Raw genomic sequence first — 20,853 nt, forward strand, 5'->3', positions numbered from 1 at the left:
ATAGACTGATTCTGAAACTTACAGTAGCAGGCAGGGGCACGTTTGCAAGCTAAAGTCCAATCGTACTCTCATAAATCATATTTAAAGTGTCATTATAGTGAGCGCAATAGGCGATCAACAAAGCTGTCAGCACACCAAGCTTGGGAGAGATTGGTTCTGTATACAGTATGGATTTAACTAGGTTAACTTTAAGAAGGATTGCCAGTTCCAAATTACCCATTGCCTGATAAAACGAACTGGACTGGGGGAAGGAAGCTAGCAAGGAACGGGAAACCCATGTTAGCCTTCATCCAGGTCAAGGAGAGAAACATTCATTCTCCCTTTCATTATGATCAGATTGAAAATTAACTACATGTACTACGTACAACTCAGGCCTTATTTTTCTTTACTACGACATATGATATAGCTCATTTCAGGCTGTTGGCGTATTATAATGTAGCTTCTTTCATTGATCAGTGATAGCTGTAAACTAAGATCGTCTTCAGAAATAACGAAAGCGCCTAAAAACGCATGGTCTTGAATAGGCCTTCTTTTGGAAACGAGCACGGTGAACCTCAGTTCTTTTTTCATCCATTTTGGCAAAAGTTGGTCCTTACCTTACTACATCGCAAGTTTTAAAAAAAAATCTGTACGTGGAAATACTTTGGGCGCGAACGTCCTCACAATAGATAATTTTGTACCTCAAGGGAATTCTGGTGGGGGATGTAAACATGGTTAACTAAACGAAAGTTAATATTGTGTTACAAGTCGCAAGCTGTACAGGATGACACATGAAAGCCTTTACTGATATGCACAGTTTTAAAGACGAGTTTTCCAGTTCAATTATATCACCGTCAATGCAAACTGAGTTGGTAAGCAAAATCAAACTCCTTGCATGCCAAATTCCGCTGACAAGCCGGAGTGTTTCAGGGATCCCGTAAGATAATTTCTCCCTACAAAACCACGTCAACCCGCGCTCGACAAACAAATAATTAAACGCATCCGACAAGATGCATAGAACTCGATCGGAATGTGAAAAGATTGACAAAAGAAGTTAACAGGGATACATATGTAACGGTTTTCTTTACTTTTGGCTGACCAATTTGTTGTCGGGAAGAAAAAAACATACTTCAAGTTATTTTTAATGCGTGTTATACGGACCGAGACGCAGTTTCGGTCCATAAACATGTTCTTGGCTTATATCAAGCAATCTTGTCGTCACGCTTGTTCAACAAACCATAAACATTATTGTTTATGTTCGTGATCTTAAATTCCTTGAAGATCTCTTGAAACTGTGTTGGCCATGCAAGCTTTGCGGATGATCTTGACCGAATCTGTGGATGAGGTCTGAAACGCCGTCTACTAAGGTAACTAAATGTATTACTCTATGTATTACTCAATGAAATAAGATATGAAGGAAGGCACTCTTTCATTTCGAAACGAAATTTCCATATTGGTAGAATGATTGCTACAATGGGCCAGAAAAGCCATTGTCTCAGAGAATCTTGAGCTCTGACGAGGCCGTTCCGTCCTAAAAGCCGTCTTTCTTTGCTGTCGTGTGGACGGTCCTTTCACGAAATGCATCAGAGCTCGAGGCTTTTTTAATTTGCTGCAAAACTCTGAACCCAACTAGCCAACCAGTGTACAACTTAGATCTAGACTGTCTCGGGCTTTCCTCCGAGCACAGGGAGAAGATAGAGCAAAGAAGGGAAGAGCGAAAGGAATTATTAGCATCCAAGTGCATTATTCGTGCCATGATGTCTGATCCAAAGTTACAGGAGAAGTTTTCATTATCTACCATTATCAGAAAAAAAAATTCCTATATTCTTTATGTCTGTTAGAAGGGAATTACAATGGCGAGTGCGATACCCCGATTTGCAGCTCTCCCTCACTAAAGACAACAACATCTTGAGGTCCTATCAGCTAGACTGTGGTACTCCGTCAATGGCGCCACGATAAACAGACAAAGTAATCAACGTCTCTCAAACTGTCCACGTTTTAAAAACACTACATTACTAAAGTCGTAACAAGCTTGAAATCAAGTCTGGTAAAAGGGAAATTCTTACAGAGAACGGCGCTATGGTTCATTGGTGTCATGCCCAAGCGTAACGTGAATCAGTACATGTACTGTGAATGGCGTTTTGTTCACATCTGATGTCTCAATATTCGCAATGGTCAGTCAATGAATTGTTGAAATCCTTGGAAAATTGATGTCTTTCGTCAAAGATGTCCTTGCGTTAATAAAAACTTGACACGAAACTGCGAAATAATTTCAGGAATATTCATTCCATCGCCCACGGCATCCTCACTGAACCATAACAGAGAGAAATCAAGAAAACAAAATTGCCTTCGTGTAAGTTTCGGTGGCATTCTTTAAGAAAACGTAACCATCTTAGTTTTAATCGACATTCACGCTACTTTCAGTCATGAATTCTATCGGCGAGCGTTATAATCAATATCAAGGGAGTCTTATTATTTATTTTGCATACGTAATCACACGATTTCGAGTGCAATTACAAAGGATAATTTGGAAAACTTACAAGTGCTTATTTATTCAAATATGCACGAGAAAAAACATATGTGATTACTTGTTTGAAAAAGAAATCCATGGCGTCTTTCGCTATTCATTGGTTACTTAGGCAACAGTTAGAAAATAAATGAAGTTCATTTATCTTCTGCAAGTTTCGAAGGTATTAACAAACATTCCGATAATGCTGGCAACTCATGATCATCGAATATCTTCGAGTGAACTGTGCAAGGGCTGTCGTGATCTTCCAAGGTGTTCGAATATCTTCCATTTATTTTCGACCTGCTTTGAAACTAACCTCAAATGGCCGTCGGCAGTTTTCGAGCTACTCCGAAATAACTTCGGAAATCTTCATTGTATCTGTCCTCGTAAACGACGTTGCATTGGCGTTACACTTTTTTATACTCGTTGCTACAGGACAGCTGCACTCATATTTGGCCAATGGGAAATCAGTTGTTAGACAAAGATAGACAGGTTAGTCGTTTGACCTAGTCATCTATGTTCTTCAGTATATTTCCATTTTTAAACCCATTGTTCCAGTTGACAACTATGAGGCCGGTATTTTTGGTTAGGTAACATGGCCGTCGACAGACTAATATTTTTACTCAGGAAGTAGCAGAAAGAACGCTTCTTTGGGATTGATTTATTTTTTAAATGCAAAGCCTCCCTTATCTTACGTCTTCGGAATTTCAGGCACTTCCAAAATAAAAATCTCGCCCTTTTGGATCAGAAAAAATTGGTACGGAAAGAGTTTCTCTCGCGCACCTATTCCGTTGACCCGCCGGCTAATCGACTAAAATATCTTAAGGAAAGTTCGGTAAGTCCAAGTTATCACCTTATCGTTTACTGTTAACTACTGTTAATTTTTTAGATTTTTATCGCGAATTTATCGATTTGTCCTAGATTCAGTCATGCGATAGCTTTGACGGTGATAAACATTAAACAAAAGTAAATGAATTTAGGGTACGCAACGTACTACGTTGAAATAAACATCGGCTTTCCATCGATTGATTCTCGTTACGGTCAGCACATATATGTAACTGAGTCATTGCTAGTAGCTGTTTGAAGACTAAAAGATTTAACTTTGTATGAAGAGATTGAAAAACAGTCTTTAAATCAAACATAAACAAAGCTATTGGAAACGTCAATAGCACAACTTAACAGTCTATCCAAACAAAACACTCTTGTCGCCAGAAGCACGAAACGCAGTTAGAAAACTATATAAATAAAATTATCTACGGTAGGGTAACGCAAAAAGTCCCTGATGGGCTAGGAGCTCCGGGAAATTCGTAAAGATCGCAAAGGTGTCAAAAAAATATTTCAAGTATTTAATTTTCGGGGGTGGATAAACGTTTAAATTATAATAAACAAAACTAGAAATGTTATGCTTCAAGGGCAGAGTTATTTTGTCTTTTTTGCATGACCTTGTTCATTATCCGTTCAAAACCTTGTAGCAGTTGATCCAAGCAGACATCTTCCATTTTGTTAGCAATGTATCCACGGCTTCTTCATAATTCTCCTTTCGATTCTTTTGGTGACAAGGCCACAAGGGTGTGCATGATTAACCATGTAATATGCACGTATGCTAATCAAAGTCGCGTGTAAATGCAACTGAAGCCTACTCCATTGCTATGGAGCTACAGCCTGTTATCTTCATAGTATGTCTTATGTTTATAGCAGCCAATTTACTTAACAGTAGGGGAATGTGTATCACACATAGAATGTCAAGCTTAAGACTCCTTGACAGTCTGGGAATACAGAATTTTGCATCCCTAACACAAAATTTTGCGGGAGATGTAAATTTCACAGTTCCATATATCAATACCGGCTCAGTTAAATTTTATGTCGCAAGTCACAGACGATATAGGATGATGCACTAGTGAAGGCCTTCTGCACAGTTTTCAAGTCTGGTTTTTTCCACTCAGCAGTTCAGTGAGACTGTCTTTAACAACAACCTGAAACGGTAAGCAATAGGTTGGAGATGTATGATTTAAGGTGACTTCACTCGATACGGCAGGATGCATTGGTGGTCATCACTGTAGTATTTGGTCAGTTCAGGCGAGCTCCAGTGCATTTCGTTGTTGATATCGTTAACCTAAATAAACCAGGCGAAGCCAATCGATAAAAATCGATATCGGAAATAAATCAATTCAATCGATAACAATCAACGGAGAATCGATAAGAATCGAACTCACAGAAAAAAATTCTTCAGTTTATCGATTGCTATCAGGATTGGCAACAATCGATAAAAATTGATAATCCCTGTCTTCAGGAATATCGATTGTTAGCGATTGAAAAAAATCGACAATAACCCCTCGGACTAGTCAAAGCTGGCCTTGCTATTGTGTAAAATAATGGCTGGAACTACACGAGACAGGAGTTCATCTTAACATGACATAACGATTTTTAAAAACTAAGGATTCAAACTCCAGGTAGAGTGATCTCTTCTCCAGGTCTTCTGGGGTCTAAAGCAGGATCTTGGCATATCTGTTCATCGTCGCGCTATTGACCGTATCCTGAATATCTATATTGACAGTTTCGCGTAAATCAGAGCCTACCTCAATTTCGTAAACACACTTGGTTGAATTTGGTTCAGCAGAAGCTGTTATTTCACAAGGAAATAGCCTGTATGGCCGGCGTTCAAAGGGGAAGGAGAGGGGCAAACAAGCTAGAAGCATACTTCACAGGTCGAACCCTTGTTTCATGAGAACGAGAAACACAGAAAACTACTTCTTCTGTACTGTTCCTGGTCAATATTTGTGGCGGCAAAGTGATTACTGCTATGCTACTGCAGATTATAGTTTCCTGCTGGCCTACTCCGAGATCTATTCTCACGTTTGTTTCCAAGATGCAAATAATTGAAATCACTAGCACACTGACTCTGTTGTTTGTTTTACTTGACCTATAGAGTCCACAATGTTTCTGCTAGTTGTTCCTGTTCTTGTGATTTTGTTGATGATTGATAAACTTACTCAACAAAACCATTACAGACAAATTTTGTCAAACATTTTATCAGTGTGACTTGTGAAAGGACAAAAATAGTTTCCGATAACAATCGATAAAAATCGATTGTTATCGATTAGTATCGATTATCGGTTTACCGATTGACTAGATCTAGAAATACGTCACTCGGTAGACAAATGTTCAGGCGTCCGAGAATAGATTTTGATGTCTGGCAATCAATCTAGTGATACGAAAATCAAGAAATCAAACAGTACCAGTAGCTAGTCCGCATCCCAAACCGTTAAGCTGAAAATAAGAGTGTTCCACATTCCGTAGAATCCATATGTGCCAAAAAGTTTTAATTTACACCGTACAAATAAAGCGGCTCACGCCCTAAACTATACCCTCATGTGCCAACATTTAGGAGTGCCGGACCCATAGACTACAGCAGACGGTTTTTGTTCCTGAAATCCTCTTTGCGAAGCACGGAAAGAAACTTGAAGGAAATGGGCTCGCACTTCTCGTCGCTTGATCGTTCTTATCCTTCGCATTCTAAACGTCGCACGCAAGGAAAGGAGAGAGGCTGCTCGCAGTCTACAGGACAAAAAATTAATGTTTTTGAAATGGGACATAATGAACTTCCCTTTGAAACCCGCGAAGTTCGCATAATTTTGACTTCTCCACCTCCTTTGCTTTTTGTTTCGCGTTACGTATGCTCTGATTTATGCAATCCATTATCTTTCGACTTCTCTATTTAATCAAATTTGATTGAAATGTACATTGTATGAATAGAAATAGACTAAGGAGTGGACCATTTGACTTTCTAGGGGGGAGGGGTGATTTAGTACGGGCAGGAATACTTTTAACCCTCTCATTTCCGTTGAAGGTTCAAGTTATCGGGAGTCGACTGTATAGTTCAGAGACTGGACTAGTCAGCAAGGCCATTCGGGTCGTGTGAGGCCCCTTGCCAGCCCGTCTCTCACGGCTTTATTTTGCCTTGCGTGCCGCGGCGCATTAGACCCTGCTTGCAGGCTATGAGCAACTTAGATCCTATAAATTTAACACGAAAGCTCTAGACACGAGAATGCGACAATGCATCTTGTTTTATCTATTACCGGTTACTACCTATAAACACATGCGACCACGCTAGGAAAGGAAAGGGACTGCTCCCAGTCTCCAGGACCCAAAATGAATGTTTTGGAAATGGAGCTTACTAAAGTCTATAAATCGAGGAGAAGTGGTCTCCTGATGAACGACACTCGCTATTCCGCTGCTTTACTCACCGTCAACAAACAAGTACTTTTTAGAACGTATTAACGCGCGTCTTATCTCGACGGTTCCACGTACCATACCATGCCCTGTCACGCCCTATTAACGGCTTAGGAAATAAACTGATGCTTTTGCTGCTGGCTCGCTAGGGATTTTTAAAAGATCATCCTGAAAAGTTAAGCTATGAATAGGTTTCTGCATGGAGAGCGGAACAGCAAAACGTTCCCGGCAAATAGTCTAAAAAGAAGACATTTACTTTACTTCTTTAAAATTTAGCTCCCTGATGGATTCTGAAAGTTTTGCTTCTTGGTACCACTGAACACGTGGGGCTTGGGCGCTATATCCGACAAGGTTTACTGACGTCTGATAGTAACAATAGCCAATCCGATAACTATTGTAGCATTCGCAGCATAAATTTGAGAGTTTTTTGTAAGCCGGCGAACTCAATAAGAAAGACAAATTTATCTTGTTGTCAAACTTGAATTTTCTTCTCTACTGATGCGGATCTTTGTTAGTTTTCAGATTAACTGTTATGGCAAGAAAAGGATACAACAAGATATCTCCCAGTGAAGATAAAGAAGGACTCAGCTTCGTGTCTCTTCTTTTCTTTCAATGGATGAATAGTATCTTCAAGATAGGCAGTGAACGACCATTAGATGAGAATGATCTTTTACCCCTTTCAAAAGAGAATTCTTCCACTTTTCTGACCGATCAGCTTCAAGCAAACTGGAACAAAGAAAAAGCAAACTGCAAAAGAAATCAAAAAAAGCCTAGACTTTGGAAATGCGTCATAAAGTTGATCTCGGTAAAAGATGCCATAATTATTGTGTCCACGAATGCTTTGCGTTCAATTTCTACCCTTCTTCAACCATTGCTATTGGGATATCTTATTTCCATACTGATGTCATCTGAGCCACAAAAAGATAATCTTCTGTACGGTTGTACACTTGCTTTGTGCATAAATTCTATCATAGGAGCTCTTTGTATGCACCACTATGACTACAGATGTGAGCTGTTGGGTATCAGAATTAGTTGCGCCTTAAAAGGTCTAATCTATTATAAGGTAAGCACGAATAGTGTAGAATAGGAGCGGAGGCAGTGTGGTCGAGCCCGGAGGGAGAAGGGGAGACTCCTTGTCCTTTTACTTGTATTCTAGAGTAAACAAATGTCCAGCTGTAATGAATGAGGGATTTTGCGAAATTTGAAAATGCGAAGCTCCAGCTGTGCTCTTACAACCATCTTAAGTTGCGCAATCTAAATTGTGAAACATTTATTTTAATAACTTCTATCCTAGGAATTCTATGGCGAATTCTCTCATTCACAACAATTAAGTCAGTCAGACCTAACAACCCTGAAATTTTGAGGTGAAAAGCTTAAATTCTTCTTGAGACATCTTTTCTCAAAGGCAAAAATAACTCGTTTTTCTTCTCAAAATAAAACTTCAATACCGTAAGATTCGAATTCGGATAAAAACAAAAATTCCAAATTTTTAAAGAATTTCAGGTAACCCTTCCCCTCTCCCCCCTCCCCCCTTTAGTGGCATGTCTAAGAACTAGCTAGGTGTAGCTAAGCGCATTGATTACCATAAGTAACAACAATAACATTTAAACATTTTGATTTGACTCCTGATCGTAGGTAGGAGTAGCCACAGAAGGATTGATCCTGTTTCCCTGAGGCATAGTTACCTTTACTTTAATGCTTTTTTATAAGCAGTAGATTAGCAACTGATGAAACATTGTTTGGTTACATCCTCTGGTCACCTTGAAGTATAATATGCTCAAACAGGGTTTGGCATGAAAATAATAGATTCTCGTTTGTAGCTCTCAAGGGGTATGCCCAGTTTTTCGATTCCTGACCCACGACATCCCGATCTCGTGGAAGGTGCTGTAACCACGGAGCTACCGAGGCAACCACTGTGGAGTGAGTCGAATATTAGCTACAAAGTAAACATCGATTTCCAGGCATTTGCTCCCAGGCCTCTCGGACTGGGAATTACCCACTCCACTGTGGTTGCCTCGGTAGCTCAGTGGCTACATCACCTTCCATGAAATCGGGTTTCGTGGGTTCGAATCCCGCTCGGGGCATCTAATTTTTTCCGGCATTTTTTCTGTTTAATATAGATGGCATATCAGAATTTACCTCTCTGATGATGAACAATTACAGTTTTTGGCTACTTAGTTTGCCTTTTAATCTCACATTTAGTAAATTACGTAAATACGATTCTTTGGTTTCCCTAAAAGTCAAACCCATTTTCAGAACAACATCAGAACAGTCATGAGATGTAATCTAACCAAAACATCCCAAATACCTTACTCTTGGGTAGCACATCTCTATATAGTTTTAATAGAGGAGTATTTCACGGATTGTAGGTTGCAGGTCAAACTACCGATACTGTGTGTTCTATGCGGACACGTCATCGAAATCAACAGAATTTGCTCTACCGCCAGCGTTAGATCGCGAAGTTGATGCAGCGTAAGATAAACTTATATTAACATACCACATTGTGCTTCTTTAATCCTTGTTTCGAGAAAAAAACCTAAGATTTAGCATTTCTTGTTTCGTAGACGCTACTTCTCAGCAAGGATGCATTGTTAAAATTTACAACAGGCCAGGTGATCGACCTTATATCAAACGATGTTCAGCGAATGGAGGAAGACACAGTCATGTGGCTTTACTTATTGTTTCCTTCGTGCTTTGTCCTCGTTGTGATAGCAGTGTTACTCGTGTATTTGATTGGCTGGCAATCTCTGATGGGAGTCTTTTTCCTGTGTTTTCTTGTGCCGTATTTCGCTGGGATCTCCTACATTAGTGCTGCACTGCGCTTGCGCACGGCAGCGCTGTCCGACAGACGCATCTCCTTGATGAACCAGGTGGTTTCTGGGATTCGTGCCATCAAAACGCGTGCGTGGGAGGACGAATATCGAAGAAAAATTCAACACACACGAAGGTAGGGGAAACCAAATGCGGTACTTAATGTTGACTCAGTGTGTAATTGCATTCACTGTAGCTGTAAGATAAATTTCAGTCACAACTCATCGTCTTCTATTGCGAACTTGCGAGTTTGATCAGTTACCTCATCGTTTACTTTCCGCTGACAGATTACGACCACGCGTGTTGTGCTGTTAAAAGGGATAAGGGTAAGGGATAACTTTTCTTGGTTTTCGGTCCAACAGTCTTAAAATTGATGTGAAGTTTATATGAAATAATTCATATATGAACTGCGGTTGTAAATGAAAGTGAAGAATGATCATCGCAGTTAATTTTCCAATTTAAGCAATTGGAAAGAAGAAGCCTGAAAAAAAAAAAACGTCGCTCCCAATGTGTGGCTTCATAGCTCAGTTGGTAGAGCATCGCACCGGTATCGCGGAGGTCACGGGTTCGAATCCCGTTGAAGCCCTGATTTCTTCAGGCTTCTTCTTTCCAATTGCTTAAATTGGAAAATTAACTGCGATGATCATTTTACACTTTCAGTCTCAAAATTGAAGGTTTCTGACTACTATTCGTCGTAATTTCTACTGAAACAGTTGTAATGCTCATCCTCATTTATACAACTGCCTCTTTGGCCATTTGCTCATGTGAATCTTCAAAGGCTCTACATAACATAGCCTTAGCTAATACGCTCGATCCATTTGCTCGTGGGTTGCACGCTGACGTTAGTTTGTTTATTTGTACTTTTTCTCGGCAATTTTTGTCATCAATGTTGACACTTTGTAAAACTTAATTGCTATTTTTCTTCTCCTGATATAGGGAAAAATCTAATAATTCTTCCGGAGTCGTGGAATTTTATTCCTGTGAGCTGCCAAATTTCCAGCTTAAGTTTTTTGCCGCGCCTCCCCCTAAGAAATTTGGAAATTTGAGCGAACAGGAGTTGAACCAGTTGGTTGAAGAAAGGCACTCAGCACTCGGAGACGGACCAAAAAAACAACAAACTGGTCTGTATCAACCTTTCGAGATCACTAATGCATTGCGGGAATTTTAGAGAGAATTTTCTAGCGATCTGACGATAATGAAATTCAGCACAAGCTTTCTTTGTAAAACTTTTCTGGCATCGAAAGCGAACAAAACTTGAACATGAGAGCTTTACCAAATCTGTTTGTAAAGTCTTACATGCGAAATCCTTCTTATCCAAAAACGTTAAAGGTAATAGTTTTTCTGAGGTTTAATGAAGGAAGTTTTATCAAACATTAGTAGCCTCTGATGAATTATTTCAGTTCCCGGGTTTTAGTTTTGCTCGAACGCTCGTCGCGTCGCTCGATCGTGAATTGAACTCTTGAAGAAACACCCGCTTGAAGGAAAGACTGCATCGTGCACAAATATAAACTTACATTTTTGAAATTTTCTTTTAGGCTTCTGTCTTCTGTTCATTTAATCTAATTATTTTACCAAATAACGAAAGTGACAGAGATCACTTTTAAAAGCCATTCATGTGTTCAAGTTCAGCCTTAGACTCGCAACTCATCAAATTTAAAACAAACTGGAAAGGAAAACGTAACCCACAAACCTGCTATTGAATAAGAGCATCTCAAACAGCTCAAAGCCAGGGGTGTTTGTTCGCTTTCTTCTCCACTCTCGCTTTTAAGAAATGTCTGGTTCCATATTGTTCTTTTCTTTGCTGAAGTGGCCGTGAAGGACAGAATACTCAACCACCAAAAGCTTCAACCATATGCAGTTTGTTTTCAATTCTTCAGAAAACTGATCCAAATTTAAGCTATTTTTGAGAAACGCTTTTACCGACTGCGATTTTCGTTTGTTGTAAGCTTGATATTTGGGTTAACTGAGCAGTTTGAAATTGTTTGTTTGCCCAAGAAACCATTAACTCGCCGCGATCCTAGAAAAATTTTGATGTCTCGCTTTGTCAGGTTTTTGAATGAACATTTTCGCGCGGTTTATCGCGCTTCCGGACTTCATGTAAGTTGGACGAGATTCAGTATATACTATCTCAAGTCTCAATGTTATAAAAGAAATGGTAAACGTGCATTGCGCAACTATCGAGTTATGGATGCACTTGGGAGGTTTGCTAAGCACTCAAGAAGCTAGAGTCGCACGAGGCGATCGCCTCGTGCGACTCTTGCGCCTCTTTCGTGCTTAGCAACCTCCCGCGATACTTGCACGCTGCACGCTTACCATTTCTTAAACGGAAATTCTAAAGAAAAATCTCTTTTACTACTTAATACTACATGCCACTAGCAGTGTTGGTAAGTGAGGTATCCTCATAGTTCTTTTGGGTTTTGTTTTCAGAAGTGAAATTAACACCATCCGTAAGAAAAGTTTCATTCTGTCAGGAGTTCTTGCCTTGTGGGACAGCTCAGTATCAATGGCGACCCTGTTATCTGTCGTTACTCTTGTGCTCACTGGTCAACCCATCACACCTGTAAATGTCTTTATGCTGCTAGGTTTTATGAATTTGGCAAGATATCAAACATGCCTTCAAATTTCTTCCGCTTTGTTACAAGCAAACGACGCTCATGCGTCGCTAGGAAGAATAGAAGATTTTCTCCTTTTAGAAAACCTTCCCGCCATTTTACGTGGTCGGTCTGAGGAGGACACCAGTAACCCAGAGAGCAAGGCAGCAAAAGTCACGAGTGGTCTGTCAGATCAACAGGCGAAAATGGTAAAGGTATTGAATCCTGACCTAGTAAAAAATCCGCAGGCCAAGCCCAGTAGCTTATGTGTGTCCAATCTTACAAACAGACAAATCGAGCGACAAGATGAATTTATTTTCCAGGATATTGAATTTTCCACAGCACCACGAAGTCTAACAGTTATTACTGGACCAGTGGGAAGTGGAAAATCTACTCTTCTCTCAGCGATTGCTGGTGAAATCTCTGAAGTTAGCGGGACAATAACCTTCCAAGGTTCTCTTGTTTATGTTCCCCAGACAGCTTGGATCTTCTCTGGAACTGTAAGAGAAAACATTCTGTTTGGTCAACCATACGATGAGACAAAGTACACCAGAGTAATTGAAGCATGCGCCCTCACAGAAGACATCCAGCGGTTTCCTGACTATGACCAAACAGTTGTTGGAGAACGTGGTGAAGTTCTGAGTGGAGGTCAGAAGGCGAGAGTTAGTTTAGCACGCGCAGTTTACGCTGATGCAGACATTTACTTGTTAGACGATCCTCTGAGTGCCGTTGACTTTAAAGTTGGCCAACATATCTTTAAAACATGTATCAACGACCTATTAGGCGAAAAAATGCGAGTGTTAACGTCACATCAGGAACAGTACATGAAAGAAGCTGATCAAGTGATTGTGTTGTACAAAGGCCGCGTGTTGGAAAAGGGAAGTTTCATCGAACTGCAAGAAAAGGGTATTCTAAACTCAACTGTTGACCCGCTGTATCAGAGAGTTGAGAAAGATAGCAAGCATACTAAGAGCGTTGCTCGGGAAATTGAACAGAAAAACGGAGGTGACAGCTGTGAAACAATGGCTCCACTACCCAATGAACCTAGGAGTCTGGAAATATCACAAGAAGATCGTTCCATCGGAGTGGTTTCATCAAAGCTTTACTGGAACTACTTTAGAAGCGGAGTACATTGGTCAACAATCTGTGCAGTGATTTGTTTGTGCTTCATAGTGCAAGGTAAGAGTCAATATTGCAACTGGTCATTCATACCTAACAATCCTACGCAATTCTTCATTAGCTGAATAGTGACTATTTTAATATGACTTGCTTCGTGTCAATTTTTTTGATCATATTATTTTTATTTCGTCTCTTTATTTTCTCAGCAATGATAGTTGCTCCTGACATCTGGCTCTCGTCACTAACAAAGAAACTACCAGAAGATCAGAAAGACAACACAAACCTAACTATCTATGCTTGTCTCGTCAGTGGGTCCCTTATCTTTGCCCTCGTGCGAGCTTATGGATTCCTTCTGGTTTCCTTAAGATGTTCAGAACGTCTTCATGACAAGATGGTTTTAGCTATTTTACAAGCACCGGTTCATTTCTTCGATTCAAATCCCGTGGGAAGAATACTCAATCGATTTTCTAAAGATGTAGGCTGTCTTGACGAGTTGTTGCCCAAGACTTTTCTAGTATTTATCCAGCAAGTCTTGCTGGTGTTTGCATCAATAATCATATCAACTGTTACAAATCCTTGGCTTCTATTCCTTGTTGTTCCGTTGATTGTGTTAGTCTTGTATATCTCCAAGTATTACTTGAAGACGTCCAGAGAACTCAAAAGGTTAGAGTCAATATGCCGCAGTCCAGTCTTCTCTCACTTTTCGGAGACCCTGAATGGACTGGACACGATTCGAACAAGATGCAGACAAAAGGATTTCGTGGATCAGTTTTACAGGTGATTTGGTTTAGTCTTAAGCCTGGTTCACACTAGCGACATAACGACATAACGACATCGTCACGAACGACATAAAAAGGACGTTATGTTTGTAGTGTGAACGTGTAGACATAATAACATATTAGCAACATAACAGGATGAACATGACGACATAGAAATGAAACCGATTTTTTCCTTATGTCGTTATGTCGCTAGTGTGAACCAGGCTTTAACAGTCTTAAGGGCGCTTTTCACTAGAGTTGTGAACATAAAACGCATTTGCTTTGATTTTGCGCGTACTACTACGTAAATTGATTGGCTTGAATATATTTGTCCCATTAAGATCAATTGCGACTCGCTTGTATATGTTTTCTAGAGCCTCAAGTGTTTAGTTATGACTGGCTAGTTACGTACTGTAGTTTCATTCCGTTAGATATCAAGATGTTCATAATCAGTCCTATATTATGGTGATGGCCAGTGGGCGATGGCTTGGTGTACGCTTGGACCTTCTCACATCCGTGTTAATTGGTGCAGTGTCTCTCGCAGCTGTTTTGGTGTCTCAAGATGCCGGTAGGTGCATTTGTAAGGTAAATCAAAATCGGGCAAAAAACGATACTAAATCTGGGGATTTGGCATTACGAAACCACGCTTGTCTCATTCGTAACAGAGCTGATCAATATATTCTATATTATTTTGTTGTTTATCTATTAGTCTCATAGAGGTGTATCGCAGGGACTCGCCAAAGATTACCATTTCGGTTTAAATTGAGACACGGACAATTCACGATAGTTAAGGGCAATCAAGTTAAGCCAGCAAATAGAGCAGCCTCTCATTACTTGTTACCGGTCTGTTTTTCGTTTACTGGCAAAAGGCAGTTCGGATTGGAACGATATCTGCATGATACGATAACAAAAGTAGCTAAAAGTGAGTTATTCTTTTATGATAGAGGCGGTGTGCCGGGTAGCCTACTAGCAGCAGGCTCTTAATGAAGAAAGAAACGCTGGATTTGTAATCGACAATGGACCCATTGAAATTGTTCAAACTTATACTTATTTGGAACACTCATTTCTTCAACGTGTAACTTTTCATTGGCACTTGATAACTTGAAAGAAAAGGCCCTTCACGCCCTTTTCAGTCTCAGAAAACACAGCAAATTACCTCCGTTCCTTGCAAATAAAATTTTCGAGGCGATTATCCCCCCAATTTTGCCCAATGCAACAAAAGTATATTGTATACTCGCAACGTACCTTGCAAAACTCTAATAAACTAGAATTTTTCAACACTTTCAAGAATGATTCTGAGAAAAATTTTATAGCATAATGGAACATATCGTTCCGACTTTTAAACAATTATCTTCGTTACAAGCCATCAGCGAAGTTATGACTTCTACAGATAATTATATTAACATTCAATTAGCAAAATTCATTTCACTTTCCTTTGATCTATGCAATATTCTATTCTCAAATCAAACCAGTTGCAAAACTTGATCGCTATATCATAACCTTATTATATGTTCACGTGTGCAGCTAAGCTCACAGGATGCGAGTAAGCGCAGTAGCAAAAAACTATTTAAGATAGTCTATTAACAGGCGACAGAGGTCTCTTAACCAATCCAAAGAAGAAGAATATCCGTCACATGATAATGTGGAATTAGTCTATTTAGCGGAAAGTTGTATCATAGGGCGGGGTATTTTCATTCGTCAAGCTTAAAAAATGATACCCAGCCGTATCATACGACTGAATAATCTGAGTACTCTCTTTTCATCTTTTTTTTCTTTTATTTTTAATCAGCTTGGGCCGGACTTGCGCTTGTTTATGTCATCCAAACTTCGACGCGTACTCAATATGCTGTCAAGAAAACTTCGGATGTCGAGAATTTCATGACCTCAGTTGAACGAGTGATGACGTATACCAGCCTTGACTCAGAACCTGGATACAAAGTGCACAGGCTTCCCCCAAACCAATGGCCACACGCAGGAAATATCACATTTCAAGATGTGTCATTAACGTACTATCCGGGGGGACCTCAAGTACTGAAGAAAATCAATCTTAACATCAAAGGGGGAACAAAGATGGGTGTTGCAGGCCGCACAGGTGCAGGCAAGTCATCTTTTGTGGCAGCTCTCATGCGCATGCCAGATGCTGATGGAGACATCATGGTCGATGATATTCCAATCAAACAGATCAATCTCCAAGAGGCTCGACGATGTATATCCGTTCTTGGCCAAAGCCCTGTCCTGTTTAGTGGATCGCTGAGAAAAAATCTCGATCTCTTGGAGCAGTTGCAGGATGCAGATTTGTGGCGAGCTTTGGAGAATGTGCAACTGAAAGCGTTGGTAGAAGGTTTAGAGGGAAAGCTAGATCACGAGCTCTTGGAACATGGAGCAAATCTCAGTGTAGGAGAGCGACAGTTAATTTGTTTGGCTCGTGTGCTGTTGTACCAAGGCAAGATTGTGATCTTGGATGAGCCCACTGCATATGTGGATCCAGAAACAGAACAAACAATCTGGAACGTAGTGCGTGAGAAACTAAAGGACTCCACAGTCATTACTATAGCTCATCGTTTAAGCACCATCAAAGACTGTGACATGATTTTGGTTTTAAAAGATGGGGAGGTTGACGAATTTGATAAATTTGGCGCTTTAGTAAATAAGAAAGGAGGTGCTTTGAGTGAAATCACACGAGTTGCAGGTATCCGATAGGGCAGTGGCCTCTTTGTTGACAGAAAAAGGCAAATCTATAGACCCCTTTCAATTTGAATCAATTTTTGGCGGCTCTTTACTTCTCGCTCATATCGAAAAAAACTCAGAAGTGTAGCAACTCTCGTAAGCTTGTAATTCTTTGCTTGTTAGAAGCTGTTATTGTTTTGGGTTAGGGACATTGTTTCTATTGTTTATGTTTTGTCCTTCTCAAAGGGTACCACGCCATTCATGTGAGACCTTACGAGAGCCGCTAGCCGACCCAAAATTAACAGTAGCAAGTATCATTTAAAAGTAGAATTAAAACATTGTGCTAACAATGTCATCGAGCAACACTGTACAAAGAAGCGAAAACACACTTCTCTATTTGTATAACGCTCTTTGTGATTGGTGGGTGATATATTAGTCTTCTCATGCACTTTTCTTTGTTTTATAGGATCACTTATACTTTACACTTTTAGAATTAAGATTTGAATTTAACTAGGAAGTGGAATATTATTAAATATGCCCTGAAAGTTAATTATAGTCTGCCTTACAAAAATATAACGTGCTTATTATGAAGTAGCAACTAAGTTGTTTCGCCAACCCGGAGTAAGGCGAGCATTAACCTTACTGTCGTTAAATTGTTAGAGTCGTTATAGGGCCGTAACCAAACGCTTAAGGACCAAACAAATTTACCTTTGTTTTATCTGAGTGAATGTACCATAATTCAAACTATCATGGTAGGATCGACCACGGTTTTTTTGATATACCGACAGCTGTGTCAGCATAATTCAAACATCGATGGTTATAAAGCACGCGCTCTGATTGGTTGATTATTTGTTTGCACCTTGCGGTTATAACATCGTCGGGTTTACTAATGTTGTACCTTAGTTTTATGCGACATATCAACACTAGAGATATATAGTGGGTTATCACATTTCGATCGACCAAGAACAGAGTTGAGAATAAGACGCTATGCATACCCCGTTTTCATTGTGTTTGTTACTGCTTGGTGGAGCTAGAAAATCCCCTCCAAAATACCTTCAGTATCTTAAACAATTTTCGAAATTAAAGAGGTTCTAACAAAAAAAAAATTCTGATTAGACCTGGCTTAGTGCGGAGGTTCTGTTTAGGCAGGAATTCGTTGAGAAGAATTGGTTGATACGAAATTTATATTGATCGAATTATGTTAAGTTTCACAAAATCAAACAAGAACAAAAGTTCTGTAAAAACAAAGCCGAATAATTAATAAAATATCGAATTTCTTTGACAACTCTTACGGTTGGCAAACTTAAATGACCGATCTATTAAAGCGTGGACAAACAAACATGCATCTTTTGTGCAGTGTCCGTTTAATACAGGTTTTTAACAACAGAAATAACCACAAAAGTCAAGTTTAAGATGTCCGTTGAATACAGGTTATTTTTACAGTAAATGTGGGGTAAAATTTTTACTTAATTGCGTTGCTGTCCGCTTAATAAAGGTTTGACTGTATCTAGTTGATAGTTTTGCTACAGAGTAGTTTCCTTATTAGATTGTTTTAAGTGCCCTTTCAGCAACCGGAGCCTAATGCAACGCTTCAGTGCAAGCTCTGTGCGAAAACCCTAAAACCTGGAGCAGGCCTACAGTAAGAGAAGCAAAGTTAACTAACTACCTGATCGCAAACCCTCTAGGAAGGAAGAGGAATCCGGATTCAAGTTCCTCTTGGAAATGTTTATATTTGCGTCTTGTAAAGTTGGTTCAAATATATCCAAAACTTTTGTTTTGAAATTTATCAATTTGCAGAGCCAAAAAAAATTTCAGGTATCAAACCATTTTTAGTCATAAATCTTGGTACAATATCAAGTCACCCCACAAAATCCTCAAACATCCTCCTATGGGTAATTAATCACAGGTCACGAATCAAGTAATTCCCGGAGTAATGTACAAACGCAGCTTCATGAGGTCGTTCAGGTCATTAAATGTGTTTTATAAGGCCTTCGTTGCCAAGTTTTTCCACACTTCTAGCCTCCTCACAATACATTGTGCTTCAATTAACTAAATTGCTCCATTCAAAACGTCCTATGACGCTTCTCAAGCCCCCACTCTGATATACGCGCTCCATTTAAAAAAAAAAACACTTTAAAACGCTTGCAAAGCTGGTTATAGGCTGAAGGCTTGTAATCGTTATTTTAAGATCTGTTTAATAATCCGTGCGTGTAATTTTTCCTTTTCCGGGACAAAATTCTCAAGTCAAACTTTAGTCGAACTTAATTGAATGTTCCGCTATCAGAAAAAAAGTCGCTGAATAAATTAGCCTATACGTCTCTCGGCTTTTCTTAAAAAACTTGAACGCCATTACATTGGTACCCCGTTAATCCGGTCCACCAACGGACCACAAAAATCTGGCCGTATTCAGAACTGGGTGGCCGTATTAAAGGGGTTCTTTCAATGAAAAAAGGACTGACTGAGCTTTTGTTCCGATCAGAATAAAGTGGCGGTAATAACGAGATGACGGTATTAACGTGGTGGCCGTGAGGCAGGGTTCCATTGTATTCTTATTATGTTCATTATTCTTTTAACCGGACATAGTTCCCGCAAAAGGTCTACTGAAGATACCGCATAACCTCATAATAATAATTTTCCTATTCACAAGTTGTCTTAGTTTACCGTCGTAAAAAGTCGTTTAATAAAAATTGTTCTTGTAATGAAAACTTGATACAAAGAACTACAAAAGGATTCCGGGAATATTCGCTCAATCGACCGCGGTATCCTTACTGTTTCCTCAAGTGTCGGTGGCATTCTTTAGAAAACTAGCCATGCAATTTGGAATAAAGCACGGCGAAATTTTTCATAGGCTAACAAATATATCCGTAGAACGACTTTAATTTGTAGTCTCTGAAAATTTATATTTCTTTATGTCTTTTAAATGCACGAGGAAAAAAAAAACTTGTGATTACTTCTTTGAAAAAGAAAGTAATATCGTGTTTTGCTTTTCTGCTAAATATGGTCTGCTAAATATTTTCAACTATTTTATTTCTCAAGCATCTGAGCGGGCCGGAATCCTAAATCCTCGAATTTGATTGGCTAATGATACGCACGTGACCGGTCCAGCTTTTTACGATACGGCCCATGGGCCGGATTTTTTTCCCGCTGCCTAAATTTCGCTCCTAAAAGTTAGCGGTAATCGTCAATCTTTTGCCTTTTTTATACATCCATCGACGATTAGTCAACGCACGTTTATCTCTGTTCACTTTAAAATGGCAAGGAAAGTCACTGTAAGTAAATTCAATTGTGTGTTTAGAAAAGTTGTGAGAGTTTGCTTAATTGTTTGTAGCTTGGCGCTGTAATGGCGTGTAATCCTGTGTTTCTCTCGCCGTAAAATTTGAGTCAATTTCAGTCGAGTTTACCTCTCTGATCGTTGCTGTAGTTAGGAGAATTTCTGTGGAAAACACTTAACGAATTTTCTCGCTTTCTGCTATTCAATTTACGGTAGAAAAGTGACGAAGTGATTTTAAAAGCAACGACTGACAGAAATTGTTTTTGTAGTAAAACTTCAAACTTCGCACGAAATTTCACACCGCAAAAACAATTTCGGAGAACTTAGCTGGTGAAATAAATGCAACTAACACAACGTAGTTCGAAAAAATCTGTTTTTTAATATATCTTCTGTTGTCTACTATCGGAGTTACTCGCTCGTTGCCGAGATTTTTTACAAATCGTTAGTAGACGCCGTGCAAGTCGATTCAATGACAAGAGTTGCGTCAACAAACCCATTTGTAATCTGTAAAACCAATTTATTGTAGGAAAAAAAAAATAAACATGTTATTTGCCGGCTTACGGTCAGTCCGTACGGTGAAAAACTGTGACCTCGGGATAGAAAATGCTGCCCGAGGCCGCAACCTCGGTCACAGTTTTTCACCATACGGACCTCCCAGCCGGCAAATAACATATATATATATATTTTAAAAAGTTTCGAAAGTATTAGCAATCCTTCTTGCGAATATTGACAACTCTTCCAAAAACTTCGAGTAATCTTCGGAAGTATTCGGTTGGTCTTCGGAGATGTTCGGTAATCTTTTCTTTATGCTCGACCAGCTTCGAAACTGACCTCGAATGACTGTTGGCAGGTTTCATGCTATTCCGCACTAACTTCAGAAATCTTCATTGTAATGTACCCTCGTAGACAACTTGTACT

At 39.5% G+C, this 20,853-nt stretch overlaps 1 protein-coding gene across 2 annotated transcripts; it reads left to right on the top strand.

The window, feature by feature from the left end:
• Positions 1-1,063: 1,063 nt before the first annotated feature.
• LOC110046375 (ATP-binding cassette sub-family C member 4-like) lies at positions 1,064-17,214 on the top strand. Of its 2 annotated transcripts, XM_089290020.1 has the most exons (7): positions 1,064-1,346; positions 7,234-7,781; positions 9,283-9,665; positions 11,957-13,299; positions 13,446-14,016; positions 14,429-14,565; positions 15,787-17,214. In XM_089290020.1, the coding sequence occupies exons 2-7, from the start codon at positions 7,251-7,253 to the stop codon at positions 16,695-16,697; spliced, it is 3,876 nt and encodes a 1,291-aa protein (XP_089146146.1). In that variant the 5' UTR covers positions 1,064-1,346; positions 7,234-7,250; the 3' UTR covers positions 16,698-17,214. The 2 variants fall into 2 exon arrangements, with proteins under 2 accessions (XP_089146146.1, XP_089146145.1); XM_089290019.1 differs by lacking the exon at positions 1,064-1,346 and having other exon boundaries at positions 6,611-7,781.
• Positions 17,215-20,853: the final 3,639 nt, after the last annotated feature.

Source organism: Orbicella faveolata, unplaced genomic scaffold, assembly GCF_042242905.1.
Source record: "Orbicella faveolata isolate gen_17 unplaced genomic scaffold, um_ofav_v1 contig_2, whole genome shotgun sequence".
Classification (NCBI taxonomy): Eukaryota; Metazoa; Cnidaria; class Anthozoa; order Scleractinia; family Merulinidae; genus Orbicella; species Orbicella faveolata.